At 53.8% G+C, this 27,770-nt stretch overlaps 2 protein-coding genes across 12 annotated transcripts in view; one reads left to right on the forward strand and one right to left on the reverse strand.

Annotated features, from left to right (window-relative positions):
* The window catches only part of MGAT5 (alpha-1,6-mannosylglycoprotein 6-beta-N-acetylglucosaminyltransferase), a 330,723-nt gene extending 318,898 nt beyond the window's left edge, over positions 1 to 11,825 (forward strand). For all 9 annotated transcript variants that reach the window (XM_072960887.1, XM_072960885.1, XM_072960886.1 and 6 more), the window contains exons 16-17: positions 272 to 429; positions 6,014 to 11,825. In XM_072960887.1, coding sequence (XP_072816988.1) covers positions 272 to 429; positions 6,014 to 6,212 — 357 coding nt within the window. In that variant the 3' untranslated portion in view covers positions 6,213 to 11,825. The remainder of the gene's footprint in view (positions 1 to 271; positions 430 to 6,013) is intronic.
* Positions 11,826 to 13,172: 1,347 nt separating this feature from the next.
* Positions 13,173 to 27,770, reverse strand: part of TMEM163 (transmembrane protein 163) — a 206,056-nt gene continuing 191,458 nt past the window's right edge. The window contains exons 6-10 of one of the 3 annotated variants that reach the window (XR_012072526.1): positions 22,107 to 22,218; positions 15,179 to 15,320; positions 14,822 to 14,939; positions 14,450 to 14,659; positions 13,173 to 13,973 (exon numbers count right to left, since the gene is read on the reverse strand). Coding sequence is in view for 1 of the 3 variants with exons in the window: in XM_072960896.1 (XP_072816997.1) it covers positions 13,913 to 13,973; positions 15,179 to 15,320; positions 22,107 to 22,218 (315 nt within the window). In the remaining 2 variants the exon portion in view is untranslated. The remainder of the gene's footprint in view (positions 13,974 to 14,449; positions 14,660 to 14,821; positions 14,940 to 15,178; positions 15,321 to 22,106; positions 22,219 to 27,770) is intronic. The other 2 variants (XR_012072527.1, XM_072960896.1) reach the window with 2 other exon arrangements.

Genomic DNA, 27,770 nt, shown 5'->3' on the forward strand with positions numbered 1-27,770 from the left:
CTTCAAGGGCAGCGCCTTAGGATAGCTCAACTGCATCATCGTGGACGGTGATATGAGTGAGCAGCCGCCGTGACTGGCAGGCAGGGCGCTGTGCACGCGAAGCTGGTGCATAGAGAAGTGAAGACCTGGGCCAAGGCCGTGTTGCAGCTGAGCCCGGCTCCATCCCGGGTCTGTCTGCCTCTCACCTCCTGCCCCTCACCGCCCGCACAGCCGGGTCCCTCCACCACTGGCACCCCTGGTCCCTCGGCTGATGGCATCTTTGTCATTCTAGGACTTCTGCCATGGGCAAGTGATGTGGCCGCCCCTCAGTGCCCTGCAGGTGAAGCTCGCTGAACCCGGGCAGTCATGTAAGCAGGTCTGTCAGGAGAACCAGCTCATCTGTGAGCCTTCATTCTTCCAGCACCTCAACAAGGACAAGGACATGCTGAAGTAAGTGCGGGGCTCTGGCCAGCCGGCCTCCCGCTCATTTGGGTTCAAGTCAGGTTGAGAGGGCTGAGGTTTTCGTTTCTAGGCTGAGGGGCTGTTGGAATAAGGCGTGAAAGCGAAGCCGGACGCAGCACAACCCCCCTCCCCGGCCCAGAGGAAGTTGGCCCAGCCTTTTGGTTGTTATTTTATTAGGTGTCATTTGGGTAGCATTTCATTAGATGAGGTCATCTGGCCTCCTGATAGATTTAGAATTTGAAGAGGGGGTGTATTTGCATGAATACTGCCAAGTCCGGGCTTGGAGGTTGTGGGCGGTGTTCAGTTCGCTAATGTTGTGCCCAAGAACCGTGGGGGCTGAGGTGGGCAGAGAATCACAAGCACCATGGACCTGCCCCAAAGGTCTTCTGGCAGTGGATGGCCCAGATGGCCCCTAGCAGAGTGACAGTCTTCCGCCCCCAAGTCAGGAAGGAATGAAAAATACGGGCAGGGAGCTGGTGCAGAACTGCCCCCAGCAAATTCTGCTGCCGTCTTCCCCTCCCACAGCCCCGGCCACTTTTGCACTTTCTTCTGGCCCCTTTGGAACGAGGTGCATCACAGGGGAGTGTGAGCAGGCCTGGCTCTGCCGGGTCCCGAGCAGGGGAGGTGGGTGCAACGCTGGGAACGTGGACCTGAGCTGCACCAGGCGGGGGGCCTTCTGTGTCACCGGCACTCCCCTTGTGGTGGCATTTTGAGTTCGGTGTTTGCAGTTCCCAGATCTCCACGTGAGGGTCCTTCTGGCCTCTGACTCGTGAGCCCTGCCAGTGCTAAATCTGTGCCCTGACATGTTGCGTACCCACCGTGGCCACAACCTGGTTCATCGCCTGCCACCCCTCCCAACCATAATAGCTCTCCTGAGGCGTCTTCCCCTGAGGGGTTCGCTGTCCCGCCCGAGCTGTCCGCAGGGCGGGGTCCTGCCCCAGTCTTGAAGAGGATGTGTAAGGAACAGAGTGGCCTCAGGGCGCACAGCTTGCCTGTCCCGTTCTGGCTTCACGCCGGGTAGAGTGCGGGTGTCCGCGCACCGCCTTGTTCTGGCCTGGCCGGGCCTGCCTGTAACTCCCCAGTGCGGTGGAAAGCCTTTTTGAGAGAGCGCGCGTGGCCTCTAGCGGCTCGCCTGCAGGGACGCCTCCCGAGGAGGGACGCAGGGGTGCTCTTTCTGTCGTTCTCTTTACGTGAAGACCGCGATCAGAGGCGGCCTTGATTCTACCGTCAGAGCAAAGGCCAGGCCAGCAGAGTAAGTTGGCGGCCTGCTCTGCAACCCGGGAAGCCTCGTTAGAGGGAGCGTTGGTCTGTGTCTGTGTCCAGTGTGGCCAGAAACTTCCATCTCCAGAGCACATATCCCAGATTCTAGGTCCAGGAGGAGCTGCCTGCTCGCTCCTTTTGTAAACAGTTCCCACACCAAGGGGCTTTTTGAGGACCCCAAGTATCTCCCTGTGTTTGGTCAAAGTCTGGATTCACTAGGGATGGATTACAGACTGTCCGCACAGATCTGTCCACGTGCAGCCCCCATCCTGTCTCTGGAGGGGGGAACCCGATGGGACTCCTCACAGCCTGGTCCTTCCTGGCCTCCTGCGGGCCCCACATATCTTGCCTGTCCTGCAGTCAAGGTCTCAGTCCAGCAGAGGGACAGGAAGGGAAGCCAACGGACCAGTTTCCTCTGTTCCATCCATTTTCTCACCTGTAAAATGGGGACATCCTGGGTGATGGTGAGAAAATGTGACTAGTGCTGAAGACAGAACAGAACAGCCCCAACAACCAAAGAGCTTGGGGAGGGGGGTGGCTGGGACCAGAAAAGCCAGCGCCCGCCCCACCCCACCCCCACATACCTCGCACAGCCCCGGGAGCAGAGCCCTCGGTGTGGGGCTGTCCTGCGGGCAGACCCTGTGCCACAGGACTGCTCATCAGCTCCCTTCTACCCACCCTGGTGTAGATACATGCGTTTTCTTCCTAGGAGGCGGCCATGAATGCTAATTTTGCAATAAAGCCGCCTGAAATTAATTCTCTGAGCGTAAGGGCCCTATTGAATACTTTGTTTCTGCATTTTCAAATACTGATAACGTTGTGAAAGTCCCACTGTCTGGCAAGTCTGTGGAGGGCCTCCTCAGTGAGGCCGTCCCGGCTTCTCCCTGTTCATGGCCACTTAGCAGCCAGCGGCTCCTCCAGCCCAGTGCTGCTCCTTCTGCTCCGTCATGGGGCCTGGTTCTCTGTCTCGGGGTGTCCATGACCTTGAGGAACCACCTGACCTCGCTGGGCAGCATGAATTTACGTGGCGTGAATTGAGCCCTTCGGAGCATTTGTGCTGCCGTCTTGAATTGGGGAAGCAGGCAGCTGGTCCCCGAGCTACTATTCAGGCAGCGTGTGGTTGGAGGGCCGGAGAGGTGGCCACAAACTCCTTGGCACAGAGCATGCGTGATTCCCATGGGTCCCGACCTGACCCAGACCAGGGTGAAGGGTCCAGAGGTCAGAGGCCCCAGGAGGAGCCAGAGTCCGTGCGAGTGTGGCCCCGGGGGAGTGTCCCCGCTCCACAATTAGGAACAGGTGTCAATGGGATGTCCTCGGTCACTTTGCTACCTTTTCAAGTTGTGTCTTCTGAAATAGTCCGTTATTGACTGTTAGTCAGTGGTGAATAATAGTCGCTTACTGAGTTGAGGGTTGCTTTTTGAAGAAGGGGAATTCTCAGCCACGAAGCCTAGACCGTGAGTACTTCGGCACCTGTGGAGCCAGGAGGTAGCCCTGAGTCCAGGGGTCCTGACGGAGTCTGGGGGGACTTGGTGGATACGGGGTTGGGATCGGCGGTGCAGGGGTGAGAAGGGGAAGGACCCTGGGAGGGGGAGGGGGGAGACTGGAGGAGTAAGACCAGCGGGAGGGGCCCTGCTCCCATCCTGTCATCCTGCGTGCGCGGAGGGACAGCAGCTTCTGCCCTCCCAGGAAGTGGGCAGCCCCACGGGAAGGTCGGGCTTTGCCCTTTTCTTTTTCTTCAGGAGCAGCAAACTATAAACTGAGGGTAGGTGGGGCTCAGAAGCCCCCACACGCATCCTGTAAGAGAAGCCATTGAGGCCAGCTGGAGACAGCCGGCACTACAGGGGCTGGTGGAAAGGAAACAGCTCACTGTGCTGGGGGTCTGAGTGGGTGTCTGTGAGAAAGAGAGAAAGGGACACACACACCCCGCAGGAACAGAGACACACACAGTGACACACACGCCCTGAAAAGGTGAGGGACCACTGGTGGGAGATGAGGATGCGCTCCAGCGATGGGGAAGATCTCCTCCTCCCCCGCTGAGGACATGGGCGCCGCAGCTCAGCGAGGATGGTGGAGGTGCCTTTCTGACCGCCTGGAGCTTTGGGGCAGGGACCTGCACACCCAACAGCGGGAGAGCTCCCCAGGGTCAGGTTGGGGTCCCATCCAAGAGTGTCCCCGGCACTTTGTGGAACCTCTGGGGAGCTGCCGCGGGGCGGCTCACTGGTGGCTCCAGGGAACACCGGCTTCGGCACTGGTGGTCTCTGGACATCACCTTGGGCAGGCTGCTCGCGGCAGCCTCGCACTCATGTGCACACACGCTAAGACGCCAGGAGTTAGCCTGGATCTGAGTCAGGTGACCGGGCAGGGGCACGGGGGCTTCTTCCTGGCTGCTGACAACTGCCCCGCGTGCCACGGGGTCTGAGATGACTTGTGGAGATTTCCACGCTCCTGATGGCTTGAGTTAGGACATAGCAGCTGCTGTAATACACCTAAATAAATAGTGTAAGCATAAATCTGTATCCCAAGGCCCCATTCCATATGGAAACTTTTAACGTATAATTGAGCTCTGGAGACCCCCTTTCTGTGGTGGGTCTGGAGGAGTATCCTGCGAAAGACCTGGTAGTTTTTATCTCTGACTCATGTTTCCGTTAGGAAATCCATAAAATCCTCACTTCCTGCCCTCGCCATGACCTTACCTTTCCGGGTGCCTCCATCTCCCCGCTGCACACCTCACACGAGGAGAGAAGTCACAGAGCTCCCTGGTGACCGCAGGAGCAAGACAGAGGGGGCGCCGCCCTCCTGAGCACTAGGGGCCGGGCGGGCAGCCTCAGAGAACTCACCAGAAGCCCAGCAGATGCGCTGGGAGTTACCAGGTTAATGTTGGCAAGGGGGCAGGCGGGCTCAGCAGATAGTTGGCTGGAGGAAGACAAGAGGACATAGGAGTCATGGGGGGTCTGATGCTACTCTCCTAGCATTTGGAAGCTTTCCAGAGGCAGCAGGAAACCTCAGGCTCCCATCTGGATCCCCTCCCTATCAGCAAGAATCAAAACTTCTGTGAACAAAGCGAACTAGAGATGGTCAGCATGTGTGTAAATTCACACCGAGGGCGGCACAGCCCAGCCAGCGTCAGCCAGGGTGTCGTGGTCACGGTGATGATGACGATGGTGGGAACCTAGATCGTTCTCATTTGCTGGCCACTTACGCGGACCTCAATTCCGCCAACTGCTCTGTAAGCATTCATTTCATTCCTCTTCGTACTTGCCCTATGAGTTAAGGCTGATTTCTCCCCATTTCACAGAAGAGGAAACTGAGCCCCAGAGAGGCTCAGTCATTTGTCCAGGGCCACACAGCTCATAAGAGATGAAGCAGGACTCAAACACAGATCTGTCTGGCCCCCTTCTCTACCTTCTCTGACCTGGTCCCCGCCAGGCATGAGGGACAACCTGGGACACTTCCTTATTCTGGAGGAGCCAGGGTGGGTGGGACCAATGGGCGCTAGGTAAGAGGAGAAGTTACATGGCTCTTCCTTGAGATGAGAGGCCAACACTGCTGGGAACAGGAACACCTGGTTCTCCTCACCTCCCAGGCAGCCATCCCAGCCTGAGGAAGGGGGTTACTACTGCCACAGTCACAGAGGTGGCTGCAGAGGTCCAGGGAATCAGTGCCCCTGGGACAGCACCTTCCCCCAGGAGACCATCTGATTCCCCTCCAGCAGGAGACTAAGTCCATACAGCAGGAATCTCTTTAAGCTATTAATTAAAATAATTAAACATCATTTTAAAAAATATTTAAATAATGCACATCTTTGTCCCAGTCTCACTCCTCAGAAGTAACCATTAGTAAGTAACCATTATTAAGTGGGTAACGTTCTCCACTTTTCTGACTTTCCTTGCACACGCACGCGTGCAGACACACACACGATTGATACATTTACACACTTTCCTGTTACTGCCCTTCCTCGAGGACAGCTCTCATGCTAGAGCTTGCATTTCTACCTTCCCCTTTTGCAAGGGCTGCAGATGTGCTGTGGTTGATCCCAGCCTTCCCCGCCTGCTGAGTATTCTGGTTATTTCCAGATTTTCTCCATTACAGACAGTGCTTCACTAAGCAGCCTTGAACACATACCCCTGCACATACACATCTGGGTACACACATTCCTAGATTCCTAGAGGTGAGACTTGCTGGCTTGGAGAGTGACTGACATTTCATGTCTACTCCCGAACATGCTCCCCACGCCTCAGGGGCAGACAGAAGGGGCCAGGGATGAGGACAGTCCCTGCGTCTCTGACCCGTGTGCCCTTTTCTTCCTCTGTAGGTACCATGTGATCTGCCAAAGCTCAGAGCTGGCCAAGGACATCCTGGTGCCCTCCTTTGACCCCAAGAACAAGCACTGTGTGTTTCAAGGTGACCTCCTGCTGTTCAGCTGTGCTGGCGCCCACCCCAGACACCAGAGGATCTGCCCTTGCCGGGACTTCATCAAAGGCCAGGTGGCTCTCTGTAAAGACTGTCTATAGTGGCCACCAGTTGGGCCCTGTATGCACTCTGCTGGGGAGGTCAGTGGTTCCAGCCCCACCTGGGCAGGGCCAGGGGCGGAAGTCATCCAGAGACTCTCGCCAGAGCCTGAACTTTTTGGTGGAAGGTTCCGATGTGGTAATGCTCTCACTGCGATCAGAGCATCACAGCGGAGTTCTCACCAAAACAAAACGAGAGCCGCCGTCCAGCCGGGAGCCCGGCGTCTCCCTGGCGCAGCTTCGTTTTTAATTTTGGAGGAGCTACTATAGGGAGACTGTGCCGCTGCTCTGGTGGGGGGGGGGGGAGTCTCAAGATTCATTTCAGTGAAACAAAACCAGAAGAGGGATTGAGCTGGTTGGAGAGAACTTTGTATGGGAACATTCCTAAACCCATTAACTTATTTATTTGGGAGGGAGGGAGGGGGCCTGGGGAGGGCAGAGGGGTTGATCATGTGTCTTGTTACTTGTTTGATTTTCCACTGTTGGCCATCCGCCTTCACTAATATTACTGCTGTCTGCTCTGGGCAGGGTGCACTGTGGTGGCATGCTTGAGGGCAGCTGTGGGGACCCAGGTCCTCAAAGTGGATGGTGGCAGGACAAAGGAAAGTCTTGTGTGCTTGACAGGTGGCAGTCAGGGGCCAGGCACCCCCCGCCCCCCGGGCGTGAGGGGACATACCTCTCTGTGGACCAGAGAGCCCAGCCAGGGACCCAAGATGGGCTGCTTTGGTCATATCCCCACCACCCATCACAGCCAAAAACATACCCACACATACGCTGGCCATCATTTCTGGTTAGGATTCTTTCAGGAAAGAAATGCAAGACTGGGGGACTGACATTTGCGAGTTTTTAATTTCACTCTCTCACGCATGTCGGAAGGAGGAAAGTAGCAACGGGAGATGGAAAGAGCTACCCTTGGACTTGGAGGTCGTGCTTTCTACCCCTTACGGGGGTTGTCTTTGAGCTGAGATTTGGACAGGAGTGAAGTTGGTCCCTAAGAACCAGTGGCACCACCAGAGCTGTGTGGCCTTGTGTGATATTTCTTCTAATGTCTGCTGTCACTGAAGTCCAGGGAGTGGGGCTCTCGGTGAACTTGATGTTGGCTGGGGGAGCAAGGACAGGCCAGGATGAAGGTGCAAGGCTCTGGCCATCCCCCTGAGGGTGTGGGTGTGGCCTGTGGCTAGGAATCTGGTGCTGGCTGCTACTCCAGGCACACATATTCTGGGAGTGAACCAGCTGGCAGGTTGGACCAAACCCTGGAGCCCCCATGCTTTGCTTTCTGTGCGAGTTCCCCAGGCCCTGGCACCTGCCCCATGATTCAGTGCTTTGCGTGTAAGTGTGCATCTCCTGTGAAGCCCCTGGCATCTCTGTGCTGGTAAGAGTGAGCCCTTCTCTCTCCTGGGCAGAATGTCTCCATTATGAGCTGTCCTGTGATCCACCCAGCCCTCACTGGTGGTTTTGAGTCCCTTGGTTGCCCAGCACCATGTGCCAGGCCAGCAGCTCTGTGCTAACCAGCCCCATGGGGGCAGCCGGCCCAGGCTGTGCAGAGCAGAACAGCTGGGCAAGGCTAACGGCTGGAGGGTCTTCGGGACGTGAGGTTAAAGTTAGAATTCTGCTTTGTGAGGACCTTCAGGGATGGGAAGTTAGATTCTGCCTGCTTCTCGATTCTTCTTGGGTGTAAAATTAACACCAAATGCACAGCCAGCCTTTTTTTTCTTAGCCCCTCAGTGGGTCTTAATTGCACCTCTCATCTTAGAGAATGGAGGAAGGGGAGGGCAGCCAGGTCTCCCCACGTTGTAGGTGGCCCCCAAGCACAGGGAGAATGCCGACGGGGCGGCCTCTGCCCTGAGCATCGATGCAGGGGCCCACCCCTCACAAACTGGCTGAGAACAGCACCAAGGGCAGAAGTCCAAGGAAACCGTGGTGATAGGGTGAGTGCCTGTGAGTGTGTGCTTTTAAGCTTTGCAAGAGCACTTTCCTGCAGCGGGAGGGCAACAACTGCCATCCATGCAGCTGGGAACTGCTTTTCCCTACGAATGGGCCTCCAGGCTGCACTCTGCCTATTGGGAATCTGCTTGAGCTCCCAGACCTGCAATTCCTGGGCCACTGTCGCCCTCTCCTGGGCTCTTCTGGGAGCTTCCAATGTTGAGAGTGTGAGTGCATGCGTTTGACCAGCAGGGGGAGCCTGCGAGCCAAGACCAGTTTCCCCTGCTTTGCCAGATTAACCCATTTTGCAGAGAGAGGATTAAAGCACAGAACTCTGAAAGCAAAGGCAGTTGGACAGCCATGCTCCCAGAAAGATGCTGTGCCAGCCTTGTGTTCCAGAAGCTGCAGGGATTGTTTTCTGGCTGCGCCTGAGCTCAGGGCCTTTCCACTTTCATATTCCTCCTTCACGTTAGGACCCTCAGGTCAGGCAGCCAGCAGAGCACTTTACCCATGTGAAGGTCCCTCTCACGTCCCCCATTCCAGTATTGGCTGGAAGTAAGCCAGAGTTCTGCCCGTGGGGCCGCTGCTCCGGGGGCAGACCCACACTCCAGGTGGTGAGGGCATTATGAATAGAGGTGGCAGCAACAAATGTATACTGACTCCCAGGCGACCACACACTTGGCCCAAGGCTGGCCGGTGACCCCGAGGACACTGGGGTGGGGGCCCCCATCTGCCCTGGGCAGGAAGGGGCGTGCTTCCCACCTGCCCTGGGAGAGGAAGGCACCTCTCAGTGTGGGCTCGCAGCCTGAAGTGGTTTTCCAATGCCAATCTTACAGGACACTACACGAATTTGTCATCGATGGCACTTCCACGGGGAGAGAAACCCTCAGTCAGGACTAGTGTCTTCCTGTGCGACAAGTGTTTATCTCCTGTCTTGCCCGGTCTTTGTAGTTTTTGTACTTTTTTTTCTCCCCTAAATGAATTTGGATTTTTTCCCCCTCCACTGTGATCCTAACTTCTTAAAAATAACATGAGGGAAAACAGTTAATTAACGGAGAGAAAGCTTTCCTTTGAAATGTAAGCCCTTTCAGAGGGAAAAATTCCTGAGAGGGGGAACGTTACTTCTAATGCCAGTAAACACCTCATTTATTGCCTGTATGTAATTGGCACATGTATGATTGGAGACGCATTTTGCATTTTTGCTTAGGTTGGGTTTTCGTCACTGCTTACGAGTTTCCATTTTCTGTTTGCTGTATGTTTGAGGGTCTTCAGAGCCCTTTTCTTTGGTGGTATTTTTTCTCTGATGTGCCTTTTCGTTTTTCTTTGAGGTTGGTTTTTGGAACCTGGGTTTTGTCAGAGGGAACTAGTGGTCTCCTCCAGCTCAGAGAGAGTACGTGTCCTCGCATTGTCGCAGGCAACTCAGTGTTGTCCCTAGGCCCCAGCAGACGTGCGCACATACCCCCGTGAAGCCGTGGGAACCCCTAGAGGAGGGCTGGCTTCCTCCAGACCAGCCCACAGCCTCCCAGGCTGCTCGGCCAGGTCTCTGGTTGTGTCTGGGGAAAGGGGAAAGAATATACACTCCTTTTGTTCCTTGGCAAACACGCGGTTTCATACGGGGGGGACTACTTAGCTCACAATAAGCTCACTTGGGGATCCTCAGTGCAGCCCACTGGCGGTGAGGGCATGAATGCGACCATTTGGAACGAAACTGTGCTGTTATGGGGCAGGTTTGTGCTTTTTTGATCAGACCAAGGTAGGCCACCCTGTTCTCCAAGGTGGTTGACCTAGATTGTGTACATAATTGGAATATTGCTGCCCTCCCTGTACACTCCAAATTCTTGATTTTAAAAAGAAGGTCTATTAACGACAGGCTCTGTTGTGTTACTCTCCCAAGCCTGGATTGTTTAATTTATTTAAAAATATTTTCATCTCCACATTGGCTTCATTTCAGTCCCATCCGTCCCTATGGGGCTGCAGGGCACCTTCACGGGAAGAGACGGATGGACGTACATAGATTGAGACTTCTTTAGGAAGGTGGGAATTTCCTAGAGCTGAGGACAAGTTCCTTTCCTTCTTGTTGGCATTCCCAGAAAGTGGGAAACCAAGTTTTCGTAGCAAAAGGCCAAATTAGCTGTCTCGTGTCGGGTGTAGAAAAAAATTACCCTAGCTTTTGTAGCACGTAGGGTTTTTGTGAGGATTCCGTGTTTAGCAGTGTCTGGCATAGGGTAAGCCCTAGTGAATGTTCAATATTATTATTAGCATTTCATAAAATTTGAGAAATAAAGAGCTGAGCTCACTTCCTATCATGAATTCAAAAGTAACACCTACAGGAAAATACTCCAAGTCGATGGAATGTTGTAGGAATTACTGGTTTAAGATACTCAAGTCGCACGTCCACTGTGCTGGTTGAAATGTTCTTTTGTCCCTGAATGCACTGACTGACTTTGAAAATGCGCCTGACGTCAGCCCCAGTGGAACTGGGCTGCAAGAATTTGTAAACTGGAGATAAGAGGGTGACCTTTGGCCACATGTTGGACCCCACCCCACTGATATCTTCTGGACCCTTCCAGGGTTTTTCTTTGCAGAACTTTTTCAGCTGGAACAAAATGAATTCGCTGAAAGACTGTCCCCTTAAAGTCAGTAGAGTCCTCTGAAATGCAGTAATAGAGGCTTTTCTGGTTTTTTGTGTAAGGGGAAAGGAATGACCCATTGAAGGTATTCATTCCCCCAGAAGTCCCTTTGCTGCCCCCTGCTGGCCGGGGTGGCTCCCCACTGTCCAGTCCACGGGGATCTGTCTGCTAAGCTGCTGGCTGTCACTTTTCTATCAGATGAAAGGTTAATTCCGTGGAGGTGACGGGGTCTTCACAACTCCCAGAGTCTGCTCCTGGTTTAATGATGTTTTCCCAAATCACCTTAAATGTCAGTTCGCTTTTTGTTTTATTGGAGTTTTAGCCTCTCCCTTCCCTAGGGTAAATGCAGAGTTTTATTTATCTTGGCCCTATTCCGGATAGATTTGCAGTTGTGGAATATCAAGGAGTCTGCTGGAGTCCCGTGTCTTTTTAGAACCCTTAGGATTCTCTTCAGCTGAATCAGCGGTCTTAAACGTCTATGGATGTAAGATTGGACGTGACCTTCCAGGCATCACTCCGTCTACCCCAGATTTTGTGGAGCCTTAAGATCACCCAGGCCCCCTGCAGCTGGTGAGGCATGGCAAGGGACGAGAGGGCCGTGTCTGTGACTGTGGGGGGTGGCCGTGGGCGCTCGGAGCATCTGTGGTGCTGGAGGTCTAAGAGCCTCGCGGGAGCAGCAGGACGGGAGCCTGACGCAGTCTGCCGCCCCTACTAGGGCTGGGATGGAGCAGGCTTGGGGAGCACTAGCTCACCGTCCTGCCCTGGTGGTAACAGGACCAGAGCGGAACAATCGATGCCAAAGGAGGTGGGGACATCCTCTCTGCTGGAGTTGCTGGCACACCCTTGGTGTCTGTAAGCTAATGGCCATTCGCGTCTGTCTTCAACCAGCTCCCACTACAACCGTTTTCTACTGTTCACTTCCGGGGTTCTGTAGTACCGGATTCTGCAAATAAGGTGTTGCTGTCCAATGTACTGTACCGGCGTAGAGAGCACTGCTGTGTTTTCCACTGTTGTAGAGAAAACTAGGGAGAACTTTATTTTTCAATAAACTTTTCTTGTGTGACAGGTGGAAGTGGTTTTGGGGGTGGGGGGGACCGGGTGGCTGCAGGGGCACCAGCATAAGGACATCCAGCTGCACCTCCCACGCCGGCAGCCGCCGACTGCATTTCAACGTTTGCAAACACTCTGCTGAAACTGCCAATAGAAAGGTAGGTTTGCGGAGTTCGGGTGAGGTGGGGGTGGAGGGTTCCCTTACATCACATCCCCTGATACTAATTTCAGAGCACTTTCCCTGTCCTACATTCTCCTAGAAGGGAACTGAATGTGCACGTAGATTGCTAGCTAGGCTTTTTTTAGATAACTGTACTGCATCAGATGTTTAAACATCTTTTAAAATGTGCTAGTAAAACAGCTCTTAAAAGCCCGGACCTGTGAGTCTGTTAGACCTGGAACACACATCCCCACTTCAAAAAGAGCACTTTTGACCCAGCACTCAGTGGTCCATGAGTCATGCGGTGACCAGGCCCACGTGGAGTCCCGAGGAGGTGGGTCAGGTCCGTGCCCTGGGGACAAGGTAAGTGGAGGCCACGCTTCCCACAGAGGCATGTTGTAGACGATGCTGGAGGGCCTCGGCTCAGCCTCTCTGAGCTGGCAGAGCTCCTGGCTGCTGCCCGGAACGGAGACACCCAGCACAGTGGGGTGGGACAGAAGTCCGCAAAAGTGCCAAGCAAAACTTGTGTGCTTAAATTTGGGGGATACTATGGCATAGTGAACCCCAATACAGGGAGAAAAGAAACTTACTGAATCATGCATTCCCAAATCTTAACAGCATCCCTTTTTCCTGTGTAACATAGTAACGTCCCACAGCCAGCGGCTCAGAATGCTGTTGGAGGAAGGCACGCTGCAAGCATCAGTCTGAACCCAGGTTAGTGACCGCTTAGAACCACCACCTCCCCGCAACCAGCCTGAGCTAGCACGCGGGAGGAGCAGAAGGCGGGGTAAGGGCTGGGGAGCGGCCTTCCCGAGTGTGGTCACCACCAGATGATTGTACGGTGGCTGTCTTCCCCGAGGTCACAAAGCCCGTCAGACAGCCCTTCTGGGGCTCCACCCAGGCTCAAGCGACCCCTTCCACTTCATCCTTCACCGAGGATGGTGACATCTCTCAAGACAACCTCCCCATGCCGTACAAAACAGGGAAAGGTCTTTATTGGTCAGACACCGTCCCCTGCACAGCAGCAGTGCTAGACAGAGGTACAGAATAGTGTGTGTTGGGGGACGTTCTTACAGAATCTACGACTAACATGACATAAACCGAGGGAACATCTTGTTCCTTACAGAGCGGTAAGCCATCTCACAGACTGTAATGCACCAGGGCCACGTGACACAGCATATAGATCTATGCAGCGCGGGGTAGGTTACAGAGTCATTTATTACAAATAAACTGTAGTTTCACATCGCCCCAAAGTGGATCCTGTTTTTCCATGTTATGTTCAGGTTCTGACTGTACAAGAAAGGGTCATGTGCTGCTGAGTTCGACCATGCAAAGCTCATACATCTATCACTAAGGACTTTAAAAATAGAATGGTCTCCTTTTGAACAAATCTGTTGTTTCAATCCAGGATTAGTAAAACAGTATGAAACTAATGAAATACACTGATAGAAATTAGGAAGTGAGATATATACTGATGGACAGAAGGGTACGGTCTTCTCTTAAAATCTGCCAGGGGACGGGAGACTCTGGAATACGAGGTGGCGGGGCCCACGTGGAGTCCCAAGGAGGTGGGTCTGGTCAGTTGCTACCCATTTCAGGCTTGGAGCACCACAGAAGGGCTTTCTGCCAAGCAGAGCTCTTATCTTTCTTACCCACCAGACACTTCTTACCGCAGAAGATAGAAAAGGTCCGCTCCCTCTGGAGGTGGGGACCCTCTCCCCGCCTCCATGCACCTTGTCCTGGGGTGTTTGGTGGGGGCGGTGGAGGGAGCGGGGAGCGGTGCCGTCCGACCTGCTGGGTAGAACTCATTCCCGTGGGCACGCGCTTTCCAAAAAAGAGATTGGATGTTCAGTGAAACGTTGGCACCGTCTGCCTGGGTGGTGACCTCTCGTCGTCCTGACAGCCGTCCTGCAGGTGCTGGGCGGCCGGCTCTGGTCCCTTCACTCAAACATCTCGTAGTGGCGCGTCTGCCTCACCCTGGGCACCATATCAATGAGGAGCCTGCAAGGAGGAAGCAGGCAGGTCAGCCCATGCCGAGCCTCCGCAGCCCTGGGCTCGAGCACTTGGGAAACAGCGGAAGGGTGGGCTGTTTTTATAAATATAAATGCAGCCTTTTAAGTATACAGTTCAGTGGAGTTTTGGCCTCTGCATAGGTGGTACGGTATCACCACTGTCTGTCTAATCCCAGAAGGAAACCCCATCCCCCCGAGCCGTTACCCCCTCCTCCCCACCACCCGCTGGCAACCGCAGATCTACTTGTGGACTCTGGATTTGTCTGTTTGGGGAGACTTCCTATAAATGCCATTACTCAATATGTAGCCTTTTGTAACTGGCTTCTTTCATTTGGCATGTTTGTGAAGTAGCGTGAATCAGTATTTCATTCTTCTTAGGGGTGAATGTTACTCCAGTGGATGGACATTTGGGTCCTTATAACCCGCGTGTGGGTCCCATTTCGGACACACACACATGGTTTCTACCTTTTGCCTGCTAGGACTACTGCCGCTGTGAGTTTGGTGTGGAAGGTGCGGCGTGGACGGGCTGGGTCACACGGCACCCCGGGGCTTAACATTTAGAGGCGTCACTAAGTTCCCCGCAAGGCGGCTGAACAGTTGGAGGTTCCTGACAGCACAGTATGGGGGTGCAGATTCCTCCCCAACACATACCATCCCTCTTCTGTTCTAATCATCCTGGTGGGAGAAAGGAAGCATCTAAAAGCTTGTGCCTTTTAGAAATGATTCACTCCAAGGCCAACTCCAGCCTGGATGTTGGGTTCCAGCCCAGCCGGCACGTCAGGCTGGGCTGGAACCCAAGACTGGGGGTGGGTTTTCCCACCTGGGGCCCTTCTGTACCTTTTGCAAAACGTTTTCTCAGTGTGGGGGCCTGGCCTGCCCCACTGATGGTAGCGGGTGGCAGAGGGCTTGGACGTGGGAGGACACCAGACACACCTGCCTGGTGCACCTTTACAACCTCGGTAGAGAAAGGAAGGGGCATGAAGGGTTAAAGGGAGGACCAGTCAGTGAAAGACAGCAGCCCCTCATCCAAGTCCTTGCCTCAGCTCCATCCCAGCCACAAGACTAGGTGACCGCTGCTGGGGACCTGTCCGCCCCCCAGGAGCAGCAGGGTCACAGGTGTGACTGGTGACTATCAGGGCTGGGAACTCTAGCACTCCTGGCCACCCAGAAGGCAAAGAGGAAAGACGCACGTACTTAACCCCGTAGGCAAATATGGTGAGGCCGATGAGTGCACCGATGCTGCCGTCCAGGTACCAGACGGCCGAGTTGTGCTTGAACACCTCCGCGCTCAGAAGGATGGAGAAGCCCATCACGCCCCCGACCAGGGAGTTAAACCCTGCAGGAGAAGCAGAGAGGCTGAGGGCAGCGCTGGGAGAACCTGCCTGGCCACCCAGAAAACTGCCCAAATGCCAGGCATGCCGCTGCCTTCTGGAGCGTGTGCTAGAAGGAATGTTCTGGAAGCACTCACGCAGGTGAGAGCCGCCACCCCCACTGTCCGCGTCCATCCCCTGCCAGGCCCTACACCCGTACGACGCAGCTGGATTGTCTCAATTCTGGGACGTCAGAGTCTCATCCCCATTTTACCAGTGAGAAAACTAAGTTGAGAAGAGTGAGTGAGGTTAAATAAACAAAGCCTTTACAGACTGAGAGCAGCAGGGCTGGGGTTCTACCTGAATCCATGTCCTTTCCCTGCAGAGTCTCCCCAAGTCACCTGAGGCTTTCCACTCTCTGGGAAGGAAATGCCAGGTCTAGGATTAGCTACGTGGTGGCCAACATGGCCATCCCACCAGAACCGCTGCTCACAGATGGCGATCACCACCTCCTTTCACATATGTCACCTCGGGGGTCCCCCACAATGTGGGCATCTCCATTCCACCCGTGAGCCTTCAAAGGCCGCAGGGGAAGAGAAGGGTGAGCGGGTTTCCTGGAGGCTCACTATGCGAGCCCCAAGGCTCCTCGCCTGTCCCAGCAGGACGGCTGTCCGCCGGCAGCTGTCCGGGTGGGCCCGTCCACTTCTCCGACAGGCGCAGCCTTACTCCACCTGGGTCACAGCGCCAGGCTTTGGCTCAACTCAAAAGCCTTAATTCCAGGTTCCAGGAGGAAAACTGAGTTTAAACCTTAAATGCATTCACTGAGGGCTGTACAAACTAGGGGAGGTTCTAAATGAAGAGCAGGGGGAGAGGAAGAAGAGGGCAGGGGCAGGGATGACTTCAGCAAAGCCCCTTCTCAGGATCCAAGAAGCAGGCTTCAGCAGGCTGGTCCCCAGTGACAGGACCAAGATGAAGCTGGCCCTGCAAGGACACCTCCCATTGGCTGTTACATCACAGCTCATCACCATCATCTCCCCACTCCAATTCTCAGCTGATGACTCGGCCTTGTACTTCAGAGCATGTGGGTTCAGAAAACACCCCATCACCAACTAACTCCGAATCCACCACCCACCTGAGCCTGCCGCACTCAGCCGCATCTCTGACTACTGGCCTGCCTATGTAAGTCTGACTCCTTCAGACCTATTCACCAAAGGACTTTGGTTTTGAATTCCCACTCCCTCCTGAGTCACTCCCACTGAGATAAATCTTCCATCACCCACCTCCATCTCCTTCCTTGACGCCATGCCACCCCTACTCACTACCACCCTTCACAAGACGCCCTGAAGAGCTGTCCACCCACCACGCCTCTCTCTCTCTCCCCCCCTCCCCAAGGCCATGGGTAACACCAGGCTGCCACCTAACACAGATAACTCCTTGTCCCTATTCTACAACCACCCCCCCACGGAACACGTCCCTTCAGCCCCACGTGACACCGCGCTCTGCTGGTTTCCCTCTTGCCACTCCAGCTGCTGCTTCTCAGTCTCCTTTGCGAGAGCCGCCGCCTCCTCGTCCCCATCTGAGTGCCAGGCTTAGTCTGAACTCTTCACCCCCATCCTCGCCCCCGGTTCTCACCTCCCCTCCATAAACCAGCGTCTTCCAACCTGCTCTCTTCTGTCCTGACCTTTCCCCTCAGTGGCAGAAGTACAAGCATGTCAAACTGAACATGTTCAAAGCAAAACTTGCTGCCTCCAAATGGCTCACCTTCTCTGTAAACAGTGCCACCCTCCACCTCGCTGCTGAAGCCAATAGACTAGGAGCCCATCCTTGACTTTTCTCACATCCAAAATCTGATCAGTCCCCAAATCGAATCCATCCATCAAGTCAATCTTGCCAACTGTCACCTCCCAAAGCCATCCTCAGTCTACCTCTCCCAGCCCCCAACAACCCCAGCCCCCATCTCCCTCCACCCACAATCCACTCCTCTCAACAGCAGCCAGAACCCTCCCATAGAAAAGATGCCCAAATGTGAAAACCACCCAGACTCTTCCCCGCTGCCAAGTCCAGCACCCCCTCCCCACCTTGGGCTCGCTGCTGCCCTTCCGCGGGGCCTTCGGACTTACCTACCCACCAGCCCGGACGCCTCCTCCCAGACTCTCCCAGGGCTGCCCCAACCCTACTTCCCACCCCGGCTGCTGCTCCTTCCCACCCCGGCTGCTGCTCCTTCCCACCCCGGCTGCTGCTCCGTTTTTCTCCCCGGTGCTTCTCTTCATGACCATTTTTTTTTTACAAACCTCTGTCTCTGTCTCACCAGAGATGTAAGCTTACAGACAGGAATTCTGTCTCTCCTTGCTGTAGTCTAAGTCCCAGAACGGGGGGCTGGCACTTCTCAGGGGCTCAGCTGATTGCTGCATTAAGTCCTGAATTAACGGATGGAGGGCAAGGGGAAAGGGAGGCAGGGGACAATGGTCTGAGTGGTGCTAAGAGGACTCTACTCAGCCGGGCTGTGCTGTCGCGAGGCAGAGGACTTCCTCCTGAACCGCAGGGTGTGGCCTGGGCTCCCCCACCCACCCTGAGGCGCTCTACCAGGTTCACATCGAGTGGACCCTTCCAACCCAATGTCACCTCAAAAAAGCAAATGCCTGCGTCTTCCTGCCACCAGGGGCCACGGTCTCCAGAGGCCAGTCCAGGGAACTGTGTGGCGAGAGGGGTCAGGACTTTCCGGGAGCCTGGGGCTAACGAGGGCCACTCCAGGCAGGGCCTCTGCCTGCCCTCCCATGTCTACCAGGGGACCCCAGCCCACCACCCAGGGGGAGCACCTCCACCCATCACTCACTAGGCCCTCCGCTGCACACAGCCAGCCTGACAGAGCCTCTGGGTGCCCCGGGAGGTGTGGGGAGGACAGGGCTGACACCTGCTTCACCTGAGGTTTGTCCCACCAGCTCCAAGTCCCAAGGCCAAATCTCTAAGCCTTCCACCTCTGACCGTGGAGGCAAGGGGCCATTAGCCCCCCCCCCACCCCTACTGCCTCCTAGCTTCCTCTTTTTAAGGGGCCGGGGGGCAAGGCTGCAGCCCAGGTCCCCGTGGTGTTCGTTTCTGCAGCTCCTCCAGGCTCGCTCACCTCTGGATTGCGGGGCTCAGCATTCCTCCCCATCTCTGTTTTCCATGCAGCGCAGGCAGCAGGACCACCCCCCCCCAGCCAGCACCTGCAGCCTTTCGTCACCACAGTGGAAAGCTCTGTGCCAACTGAGTCTGTCCCTGCACCTTGTACACACAGCACTCAGGAACAGCCTCCCTCTCTGTCCCGCCTGCGGCTTGGCCTCCGCATCTCACAGCCTCAGTTCTGCCTCCAGGCCTTCCGCAGCAGGACAGCAGCTTCGCTCAGAGAAGGGGAAACTGCAGTTCGCTCCCGTCCTCTGCTACGTCACGGTCATAGTTCCCCTCTGCCCCTGTAAGACCTCTGGCAGTCCCTTGAATCCTCCTGATCTTCTTCACAAATGGAATCAGACCAGGCCTCTTAGCAACAAAAAAAGAAGTCTGCCACCCACGTCTTTTCTCAGAAGGCCCCCAGAAGCATCCGCAGAGGCCGTTAGTCAGTGGGCTACCTGGACTGTAGTTTACCTCGTGGGCGTTCTCAAAATTGGGATTTTCTTTTGGGGGTGGCTGGAGGAAAGAGACGAGGAGGTGATCGCTGCCCCAGGCCAACTGGAGTCCTTCACTCATCTTTGTCATGGGCACCAGCCCTCAAAGAAGCCCAGGGGAGCTCAGAAAAGATGCACAGAGTATTCAGTTCCTCCAAATGGCCACTAGGTGTCTTCTCGGCTCCACCAAGGCACCAGGCTCTGCCAGCCAAGGACAGACCAGCCTCCCAGTTTCTGACAGTGGGGGGCCCACCCACAACGCATGCTCCCACCCCTGCACACTCCTGAGAGTTCACAGCTGACGATGTGCAGTGCTTTGACCCCACACCTTCCAGGAGCCTCTGCCCTCCTCAGCTCCGCCCACCTTCAGTCACGACAGAGCCTGATTCATGTCAACTGCACCTCTTGTAAGCCTGCACGAACACTGGGACCTGCACCCATGGCCTGGGGGACGATTCCGCACCTGCCCTGCCACATCCTTCAGAATTTCAGAGCCTTACCAGCCGCAGCCATTCCACACGAAGGACCTTGAGCTCAGAGCCCTGTCCCCCAGACCACCCGTCTGATCAGCACACAAGGCCCCATCGGTCACTCACGTCTAGGGTGCTGTCCGCACCCTGCCCAGGCCCACACGCTTGTCCGCGTCTCCCCTGTGACAACCAGAGCTGTTGCCAAGAATAAATGCTGTTATCATTTTAGAACAAAGTAATGTTTGAGGCTATCTTGATTAGAAGCCCTAGCAGTCTGGTCTTAGTGACTAGATAAGAATCTATATAATTATGCACGTTGATTGTATGCAGAAAATTCTGATTAAAAGCTTATCATGTGTTGGAAAACCATAAAAGACTCTTTGTATTTTAGAACAGTCAGCCCTGAGCCCTGGCCCCTCAACTCAGAAGCCTCCGGGTGTCCTGTGGGCACGGCTGGAGCTGGCTCCTAGCCCCTAGTTCAGAATCTCCCCTGGGGAACCTTTCCAGTCTTCTTGTGTCCGATCTGCAGTATGAACTTGAGGCACCAAATTACTCTGCCTTGAAGAATATAAAGCCAGCTTCAGGCTAGTCCTGAGAGCAGTGATCACACACTGACTAAATATACAAAGCAAGAAAAGCCAATTAGACGAGATTTCCGTGCTCTCTGCACAGCACAACGTGGAGAAGTCTGGGATCTACCCACACACCCCCTGTCGTCCCCTTTCCCCTGAAGATCTGAAGATCTGCTTCCTGGCGGTAAGGACACGACCCAGTGACAAAGGCTCTGATAAGAGACAGCCTGACCCGGTTCGCACACAGCTTCAGCTACGAAACCCACCACCTCACCAGGTGACAGGTGAGACCTGTCTCCCCTCCCTTTCGGCACCAGAAGCAATTTGCTCAACTTGCTTCCTTCTTGGAGAGAAAGCAATTGGCCTGCGCATGGCCCTGGGCCAGGCCATGAAAGGGGCACTCCTGGGGTAGCCCTTCAAGAAAACCCCCAACATGACTGGCAGGCCTGGCCCCCAAACCCCATCCTGCCCCCCCACCTCCCCAAACAAGGGACAAGCAGAGTGGTGATAATTACAGCTGCTTCCCTAGCTCTCCTAATCAATGAATGAGTAAAACTGGGATCCCAGACGATGCAATTAGCAGGAGGCTGTAATTACCGCCGCATACTTTGCTGACACTCCCACCAAGCAAGGAATGCAAAGCAAGCCACTCCCCAGGGGCTCTGGGACAGAGGCTTGGGGATGGGGTTACTGCCTCTGCTCTTTGCAACAGTGGTTTCCTATGGGCAAAGCGCCTCAGCAGCCCAGAGAGCAAGGCAGCATCTTGCAAGGACAGAAGCCAAGAGCAGGCTCTGCAGGAAGGGTCGCTTGATGAAGGCTGCTGAGAGCTGCGGGTCAGCGTGGTGGGGGAGCTCTGGGCACTGCGGGGTCCACCTTCCCTGGCCTGGCACTGTGTCCTGGCTCCTTCAACTGGCCAACAACCCTCTGTGGGCACTGCCTGGACTGGGGCACTGGTGTAAAATACGACCTCCTGGGACCCACCCCCGGCCTCCAGAATCAGAATCTGTGTCTGTAACAACCACAAGCAGTTCTGATGCTGTCAGTGGTAGCCGTCAACTGACGAGCATCTGGGGTCCCCCCTGGTTTGGCAGTCAGCCTGTCAGATCACGTAACCCCCAACTTCTTCAGGCCTGTTCACAGGATCCCCCACCCCTATACACACGGGTGATGAGACTCCCAGGGCGGCCGGGGTTGAAAAGCTGGAAGCGTCCATTTGACTTCCTGCCCACCTGCCCCACTGTGCAAAAGGCAGCACCTCACCCAGTGGGACATCAGCACATCAGCACGGCATGGGACGAGGAGTACGAGTCCGCCCTGCATCACCATGCTCATCACATGGAAGAGAAGGGCCCCCTGCACCGCCATCCGCCCGTCCTCAACAGGATAATGGCCACCCACACGTCTGCACTCCAGAGAGCCTTGAGAGCTTGGGGTTGGGAGCAGTTCCTGAAAAAAAATCTAAGGATCCCTGCTCCGCTTGGTGCAGACACACCCACCAACCCGCAAGCTTTTACCCTGTGACTCGCACTCCAGGGCGCGGGGGCTCATGTCTCTCCTCGTGACCCCTGGGAACCCCGCGTGCTCTGGGATGAGGGCCACACAGGATGTGCCTCCAGACCTCCAGACCCAGAGGACAAAGAGGGACACTTCTGCCTGGTCTGGGTCTTGGGCAGAGAACACGTGGCTCATCTCCCGAGCGAAGCCCTGCTGATTGCAACTTAAACTCCCAGGTAAGCATCTCACAAGCTGGAGGGGAAAATGAGCATGGAAGATTCACCAAGGAGGCCTTCATAGGATCCAGGAAAGATACTGACATTGTATTTGGAGTCATGAATCTAAAATCCAAGCCTCTGGGAAGCCCTTTGTGCTCCATGATTAAGGGGCTGAGGAGCCCTGACCCACCCTATTAAGAAGTCAGGGTGGAGGTGATTCGGGAAGAATATATTAAATTCCCAGGGCACAAGTCATCTGCCCTGAAAGGGAACCTTGAGGATCTCTAAACAGCCTGGGGAGGGGAGAAGGTTCCAGTTGTTGAGCACGTCCCCAAGATAGGCTGCTAAAAGTGACCCAAACAGCATCTTCCGTCCCTGGGAGCTCAGCCCCTAGAGATCAGGCACAGGGGCCTTACTCACCATCCGTTATGAGCGCTCTGCTGGTCAGCACCTTCCCCAGCATGAACTTCAGCACGGCCAGGATGCTGCATAGAATCCCACTTAAAATGGAGACGCTGAACAGGAAATCATCCTAGGAGAGAAAGTTCCAGAGTTCAACAGGTAACCTCATGTTGAGAGCAGACTGTCTGCAAACCTTTGTCCCCAGAACAAACAATCCATCAGGTACGCTGCCACCAGGTGGGAGTATATTGCTTGTTTTTATCCTTCAGTTACCGGTGTCCCTGGGAATTGGCAAAGATGATCAAAACCAGATAACCCAGATTTATATTTCCTTAGAAACCCATGAAATATTTCTTTTCCTGCAGGAGATTCCCCTTCCTGCCATTCTGCCAAAATGACTGGCAATCACTAATCAATAATTGAATCGATCAAAATGCTAAAAATGGTGACTTCCGTGCAGAGTTTTCCACAGGTAATTCCAAAAGCAGCTGATCGCCAATTCTGGAACATACATGTATAGCACTGGCCTAAGCACACTTGGACACAGAGCTAAGCGAACTTGCCACAGGGTCGTTTAGGGCCAGAGCCGCTTATAACCACTTCTTCCCCTTAAATTCACAAGGCAACTGGAGGTTCAGAAATAGCCTTCAAGGTGCGAAAGGCGTCTTAAAATACAGTCCGCTATGGACGTTATCTTTACACTTCTGGTAAGTTGTTAGCTTACCTTTGCAAACGAATGAGTGAGTCACCCATGCAAAAGCGAGCAGCGCTGTCTACGGCCGGGCAGCAGGGGCCGTGGGGCTTCTGCGCTTCCGGCTCCCAGACACCACTCCCATGAGACGGAGCCTCCAGACTCCCCAGTATTAAAACCCAACGGCCAGCAGAAATCTGATAAAGCATCTTATATACTCAAAGAAATAGGGTTCCTTAAGTATGTCATTATTCAGATTGACCGAGTGACAGAAAGCTGGGAAGAGGGAAGACAGCCTGTTTGCCCAGGGTTCAAAACTGAGCAAAGTGATGTGAAAAATCTCCTCTCCAGAAACAGGGTATCGGCAGAGCGTCAAAGCATCTCCCCCACGATGCTGGTCAACAGTGGGTGGTCTAAACGTGTGTCCACAAATCCTTTGCGACTCCTTCCTGGGGGCTCGGCTCAATCCCCTCCTCCCTTGAGTGTCAGGTGGACTTGGAGCTGTACCTAACACAGAGAATACGGAAAGGGAGAAATGGTAACTTCACAGGGGAGAACCCCGGCAAGTGATGGAGATGAGCAGTGAGTGGCGCTGCCGTCGTGTGCCTCCTGATGTGACGGGACGTGTGTGACAAGGAAGAACCAACCTGACTCCATATTGGAGCTGTTTCTTTCACTTTAACCTTAATATTCTACTTCTGTTTCTCCAAGTTAATCGTTAAAGGGATGTCACAGATAAGCTTAATTTACACATAATGGCCCACCTCTGGGAGTCCTGCCTCCTATGCCTGAGGGTTAAGCTAAAATACCTTTGTTGAGCTCACGGGAAACATCCTGACCAGGCCCAACTGTGAATGGCTGCAGGAAAGAAGACATTAACACAGCCCCTCTGGAGGCTGACGGGAGCCAGGAAATGTTTGAACTTTAGTCCCTCTTATTTTAGTATAAAAGAAGCCCAAATTCTAACTCAGGCCAGATGGTTCTTTGGGACACTAGACCATCTTCTCGGTCTGCTGGGTTTCTGAATAAAGTCACTATTGCCCCAAAAACTTGTCTCTTGATTTATTGGCCTGTCCCGCAGCAAGCAGTCCGAGTGTGCACTTAGGAACGGGTGTTCTACCCCAAATCCATAACCTCAGTTGAATCATGAAAAAACATCCCATACTGAGAGACAGTCTACAAAACCCCTGAGCACTACTTTTCATATGTGTCTAGGTCATGAAAGACAAGGAACCACTGGGAAACTCACAGACTAGAGGCTAAGGAGACATGAGGACAGAATGCCACGGGGTGTCCTGGCCGGGATCCTGGAACAGAAAAATGTCATTATATGGGAAAGTTGGGGAAACCAGCACAGAGTCTGGAGTTTTGTTCACAGTGTTGTAATCTTACAGTTTGGGGAAAGGGACCCTGGTCATCTACGTGTGACATTAACATTAGCAGAGGCCGGGGGAAGGGTGTAAGAGCACTCTCTATAATGTCTTTATAACTGACTTATACATCTAAAATTATTCCACATTTTGAAGTTTTTCAAAATAATCACCTCCCTGAAGTTTCACTTCCTCAAGTCGGGCCTCTTGGCAGATCCCACGTCCCTGCCATGCATGAGGTGACACTGCAGGGGCCAAGGGGGCTGGAGGTGGGGCTGGGGAAGGACCCCCAGATCACAACTTGCTTTGTGTAGGAACTCAGTCTGATTATGGGAGATGGCACCCACACGGAAAAAATGCAAGTGTGATTAAGGAATCCCATGTCATCACAAACCTAGATGCAGACAGCAGCAAAAAGCCGAAGTGGGGAGACTGAGGCACAGATTCAGAAGCTGAATTCTCACTTTGCTCGCCCATGCCTGACCAGAGCCTTTCTGGCTCCATGCAATACCTGTTTGCAAAGCCCTCAATTTCCAGAGGGGGAGAAAGGCTGTGTTTACCCCATCTAGGTCCCAGGGAGCTGGAGGGTGGGGTGCCCCTCCTACCCCCAGACGCATCTCCAGAGGAGACAGCATGGCTTTGCTGGTCCTCCCCAGGGTCTGCCAAGCCGGGGAGCCCACTGCTGAACGAGGGCTTGGCTGACGAAGGGCAGTGATACGCCTGCAAATATCTGCTCAAATCTAGACTCCGCTGCTTACTGGGCAAACAAACCCAAGCTCTCCAAACTTTATTCTCTCTTCCATAAAGAGCAGTGTGATACCAACAGCCCCTGGCAGGCAACTGATATGCAATAAAAGGTAGCAATTGTTGCCAAAGGGCCCAAACACATTATATATGCACAAACTCAGGCCGCCAGACAGCCACACTAGGGACTGACGGTGAACTGCGGACAGAGCATGGGAAGCATTCCTAGAAAAGAAACCTAAGGAACTTACTGCCTAGAAAAAAGGATGCGTGGCGAAATGTGAAGAAACTATGGTTCAGACCTGCAGTGGCTCATCAAGGGTGAAGGGTTGTTTGAGACCATCCTTCACCTCAGAGAAGTTTTCCATGGACTGGGTGGCTCTGAGGTGGAATCCCTGCAGGAACAGGGGGTGGCGTTACTGAGGGAATAAAGGAGAAGCATCGCACAGTATTAAAGGCACCTTAGCAGAGGCCTCACTGAATATCTGCATGACTCTGGGCAAGTCACCGAACCGCCCTCCCTCTCTCCCTCTGCATACCTGCAGAACAGAGACAAGAGTAGTCCTATCACCCCCACCCCCGTGGGGTGTGGCCACAGGGATCAGCAGGAACTACATTTCCCAGAAGTCCCTTGCTAGTGGGTCCGAGTCACACTCCACCAGAGACATCAGCGTGAGATTCGGAAGGTGGAGGAGAAAGGGCAGCAGGCAGGCTCTCAGCTCCTCCGGCTCCCACTGGAAGCCCCCTCCAGCTTCTCTGAGCCCTGAGCCGGGCATGTGCGCAGCTTCATGACAAAGCCTTCTCTGCAGATCACCCCGTGTCACTGGGGCTGAGACCGTGCGGGTTGGATGTGGCTTCAGTCCACCTTCACGGGACCAGGCTGTCCTGCTCTGCTCTGCTCTTCACCGACATTTGCCTCCTGCCAGGGAGTCCTGCTGACTTCAGACCCAGATTCCGGAGCCGCAGCCCCGCCATCCGCTATGGCCTCATCCCTGAAGCAAAGCCCTGTTCTGACCATGAAGAGCAGTTCTGCTTCTGCTTGAACTTCACACACTACTTCAAAAGGCTGTTTTCAAAGTGCTCCAGCAGCGCCCGGCACAGAGCAAATATGAATTTAAATGTGGAGAAGCCAATGTGCAAACCCCAGGTTTTCCCTGTCTTGGGATGATTCCTACCAACCACTCTCTGCTCCCAGGATCAGCTCGAAGTCCGAGAGAACAGACTGTGGCCACCTTGAAGCCTCACCCAGAGCTGGCAAGGCTTTGCTCAGCAGGGCTGCACTGATCTGTCTCAGAAAAACTAAACTCTGCAGAAGGACCCACGGAGGAACTGGGCCGGCACAGACCTGCCAAAGCCCTCTCCCCAAACCCGCTTTCAGCATCCTCAAAGTCCGCTGTGATTTTCCCACCCAGAGCCCACCTGTTCTCTCCACGCAGCCACCACATCTAATGTGAGCATGAGCATAATGTCACAGAGATGCAGGCATCAGCCTGATCAGGACATCAGTCCCTGCAATGGACCATGTGTGTCCTCCCCAGCTGCCTGTGTTGAAGTCCTAAGCCCACCGTGATGGTATTTAGAGATGAAAGTGAGGGAAGTAATTAGGGTTAATCACGTCACGAGGATGGGGCCCTCATGGTGGGATTAGTGCCCCTCTAAGAAGACTAGCTCGCTCGCTCTCTCTCCACCTACACACATTGAGGAAAGGCCAGGTGAGGTCAGTGAGAAGGCAGCTGTCTGGAACCCAAGGAGAGAACCCTCACCAGACACTGACTCTGCTGGCACCTTTCATCTTGGAGGTCCAGCCTCCAGAAGCATGAGAAGAAAATTCTGCAAGAATTTTACAGAAGCCACCCAGTCTGTGGTATTTTGTCACGGCATCCTGGGCTGACTAAGATAGTTCTGAGTGTAATAAAAGGAGTTTCCGAGAGGATTCTTTCCCGAGAGTTGGGAAGCCAGAGCAGATATGGCCAATGGTGAGAAATGACAACCCAAGTGGGTACACGCCCTGATGACTTCTCCCAAAGTGCAGCCACACCCACCATGTGTCACTTAACCTCACAGCCCAGTCCAGTGGGCCTGGCAGGTGGAGAAGCAGATGCCCAGAGGCTATGTGACTTGCCCAGGGTCACTCAGCTGGTGGCAGGACCTGGATTTGTTCCCAGCTGTAAACCGTGCCAAGTTGCCTCAACTACAGACTCCTAAACGTCTCCCATGTTAATGAGCGTGGGCTCATTATCACAAAGGGTTAACCCTCCTAATATATAAAGAGCTCCTAGAATTCCAAAAGACCAAAAAACAAACAGAAAGTAGGCAAAGGATGTGGGTAAAAGACACCGAAAATTAAAACAAATTTTAAACATATGAAAGATGCTTAAATACACCAGTGAAAGAAACAAAACCCAAAACCTACACCAAGACACCCTTTTTCCTGTAACCAGAAGTATTATTAAAAACTTTTAATCTTGAAAGACTCTATTAAAATAATGAAGGCAAGCCATGGACTAGGGAAAAAATTTTGCAAACGTATTTGTTAAAGGACTTGGATCCAGAAATTATGAAGAATTTCTACAATTCAGTAAGAATGAAACAGATGAGTCAATTTTTTTTAAATGAGCAAAAGATTTGGGCAAACATTTCACCATAAAAGATACATGACTTGCAACCAAGCATACAGAGAGCCAACGTGATTAGTTAACAGGGAAATGAGACCCTGCTGCATACCCATCGCAATCCGTACAACTAAAAAGAATACCAATCGCAGTAAGGATCTGGGACAACTGGAACTCTCTGGCACTGTGGGCAGGAATATAAAATGGTATATAGCCAGTTTGTAAAACAGATTGGCCATTCTTTATAAAGTTAAATATGGACTTA

This window comes from Vicugna pacos, chromosome 5 (genome assembly GCF_048564905.1).
Source record: "Vicugna pacos chromosome 5, VicPac4, whole genome shotgun sequence".
NCBI classification, from domain to species: Eukaryota; Metazoa; Chordata; class Mammalia; order Artiodactyla; family Camelidae; genus Vicugna; species Vicugna pacos.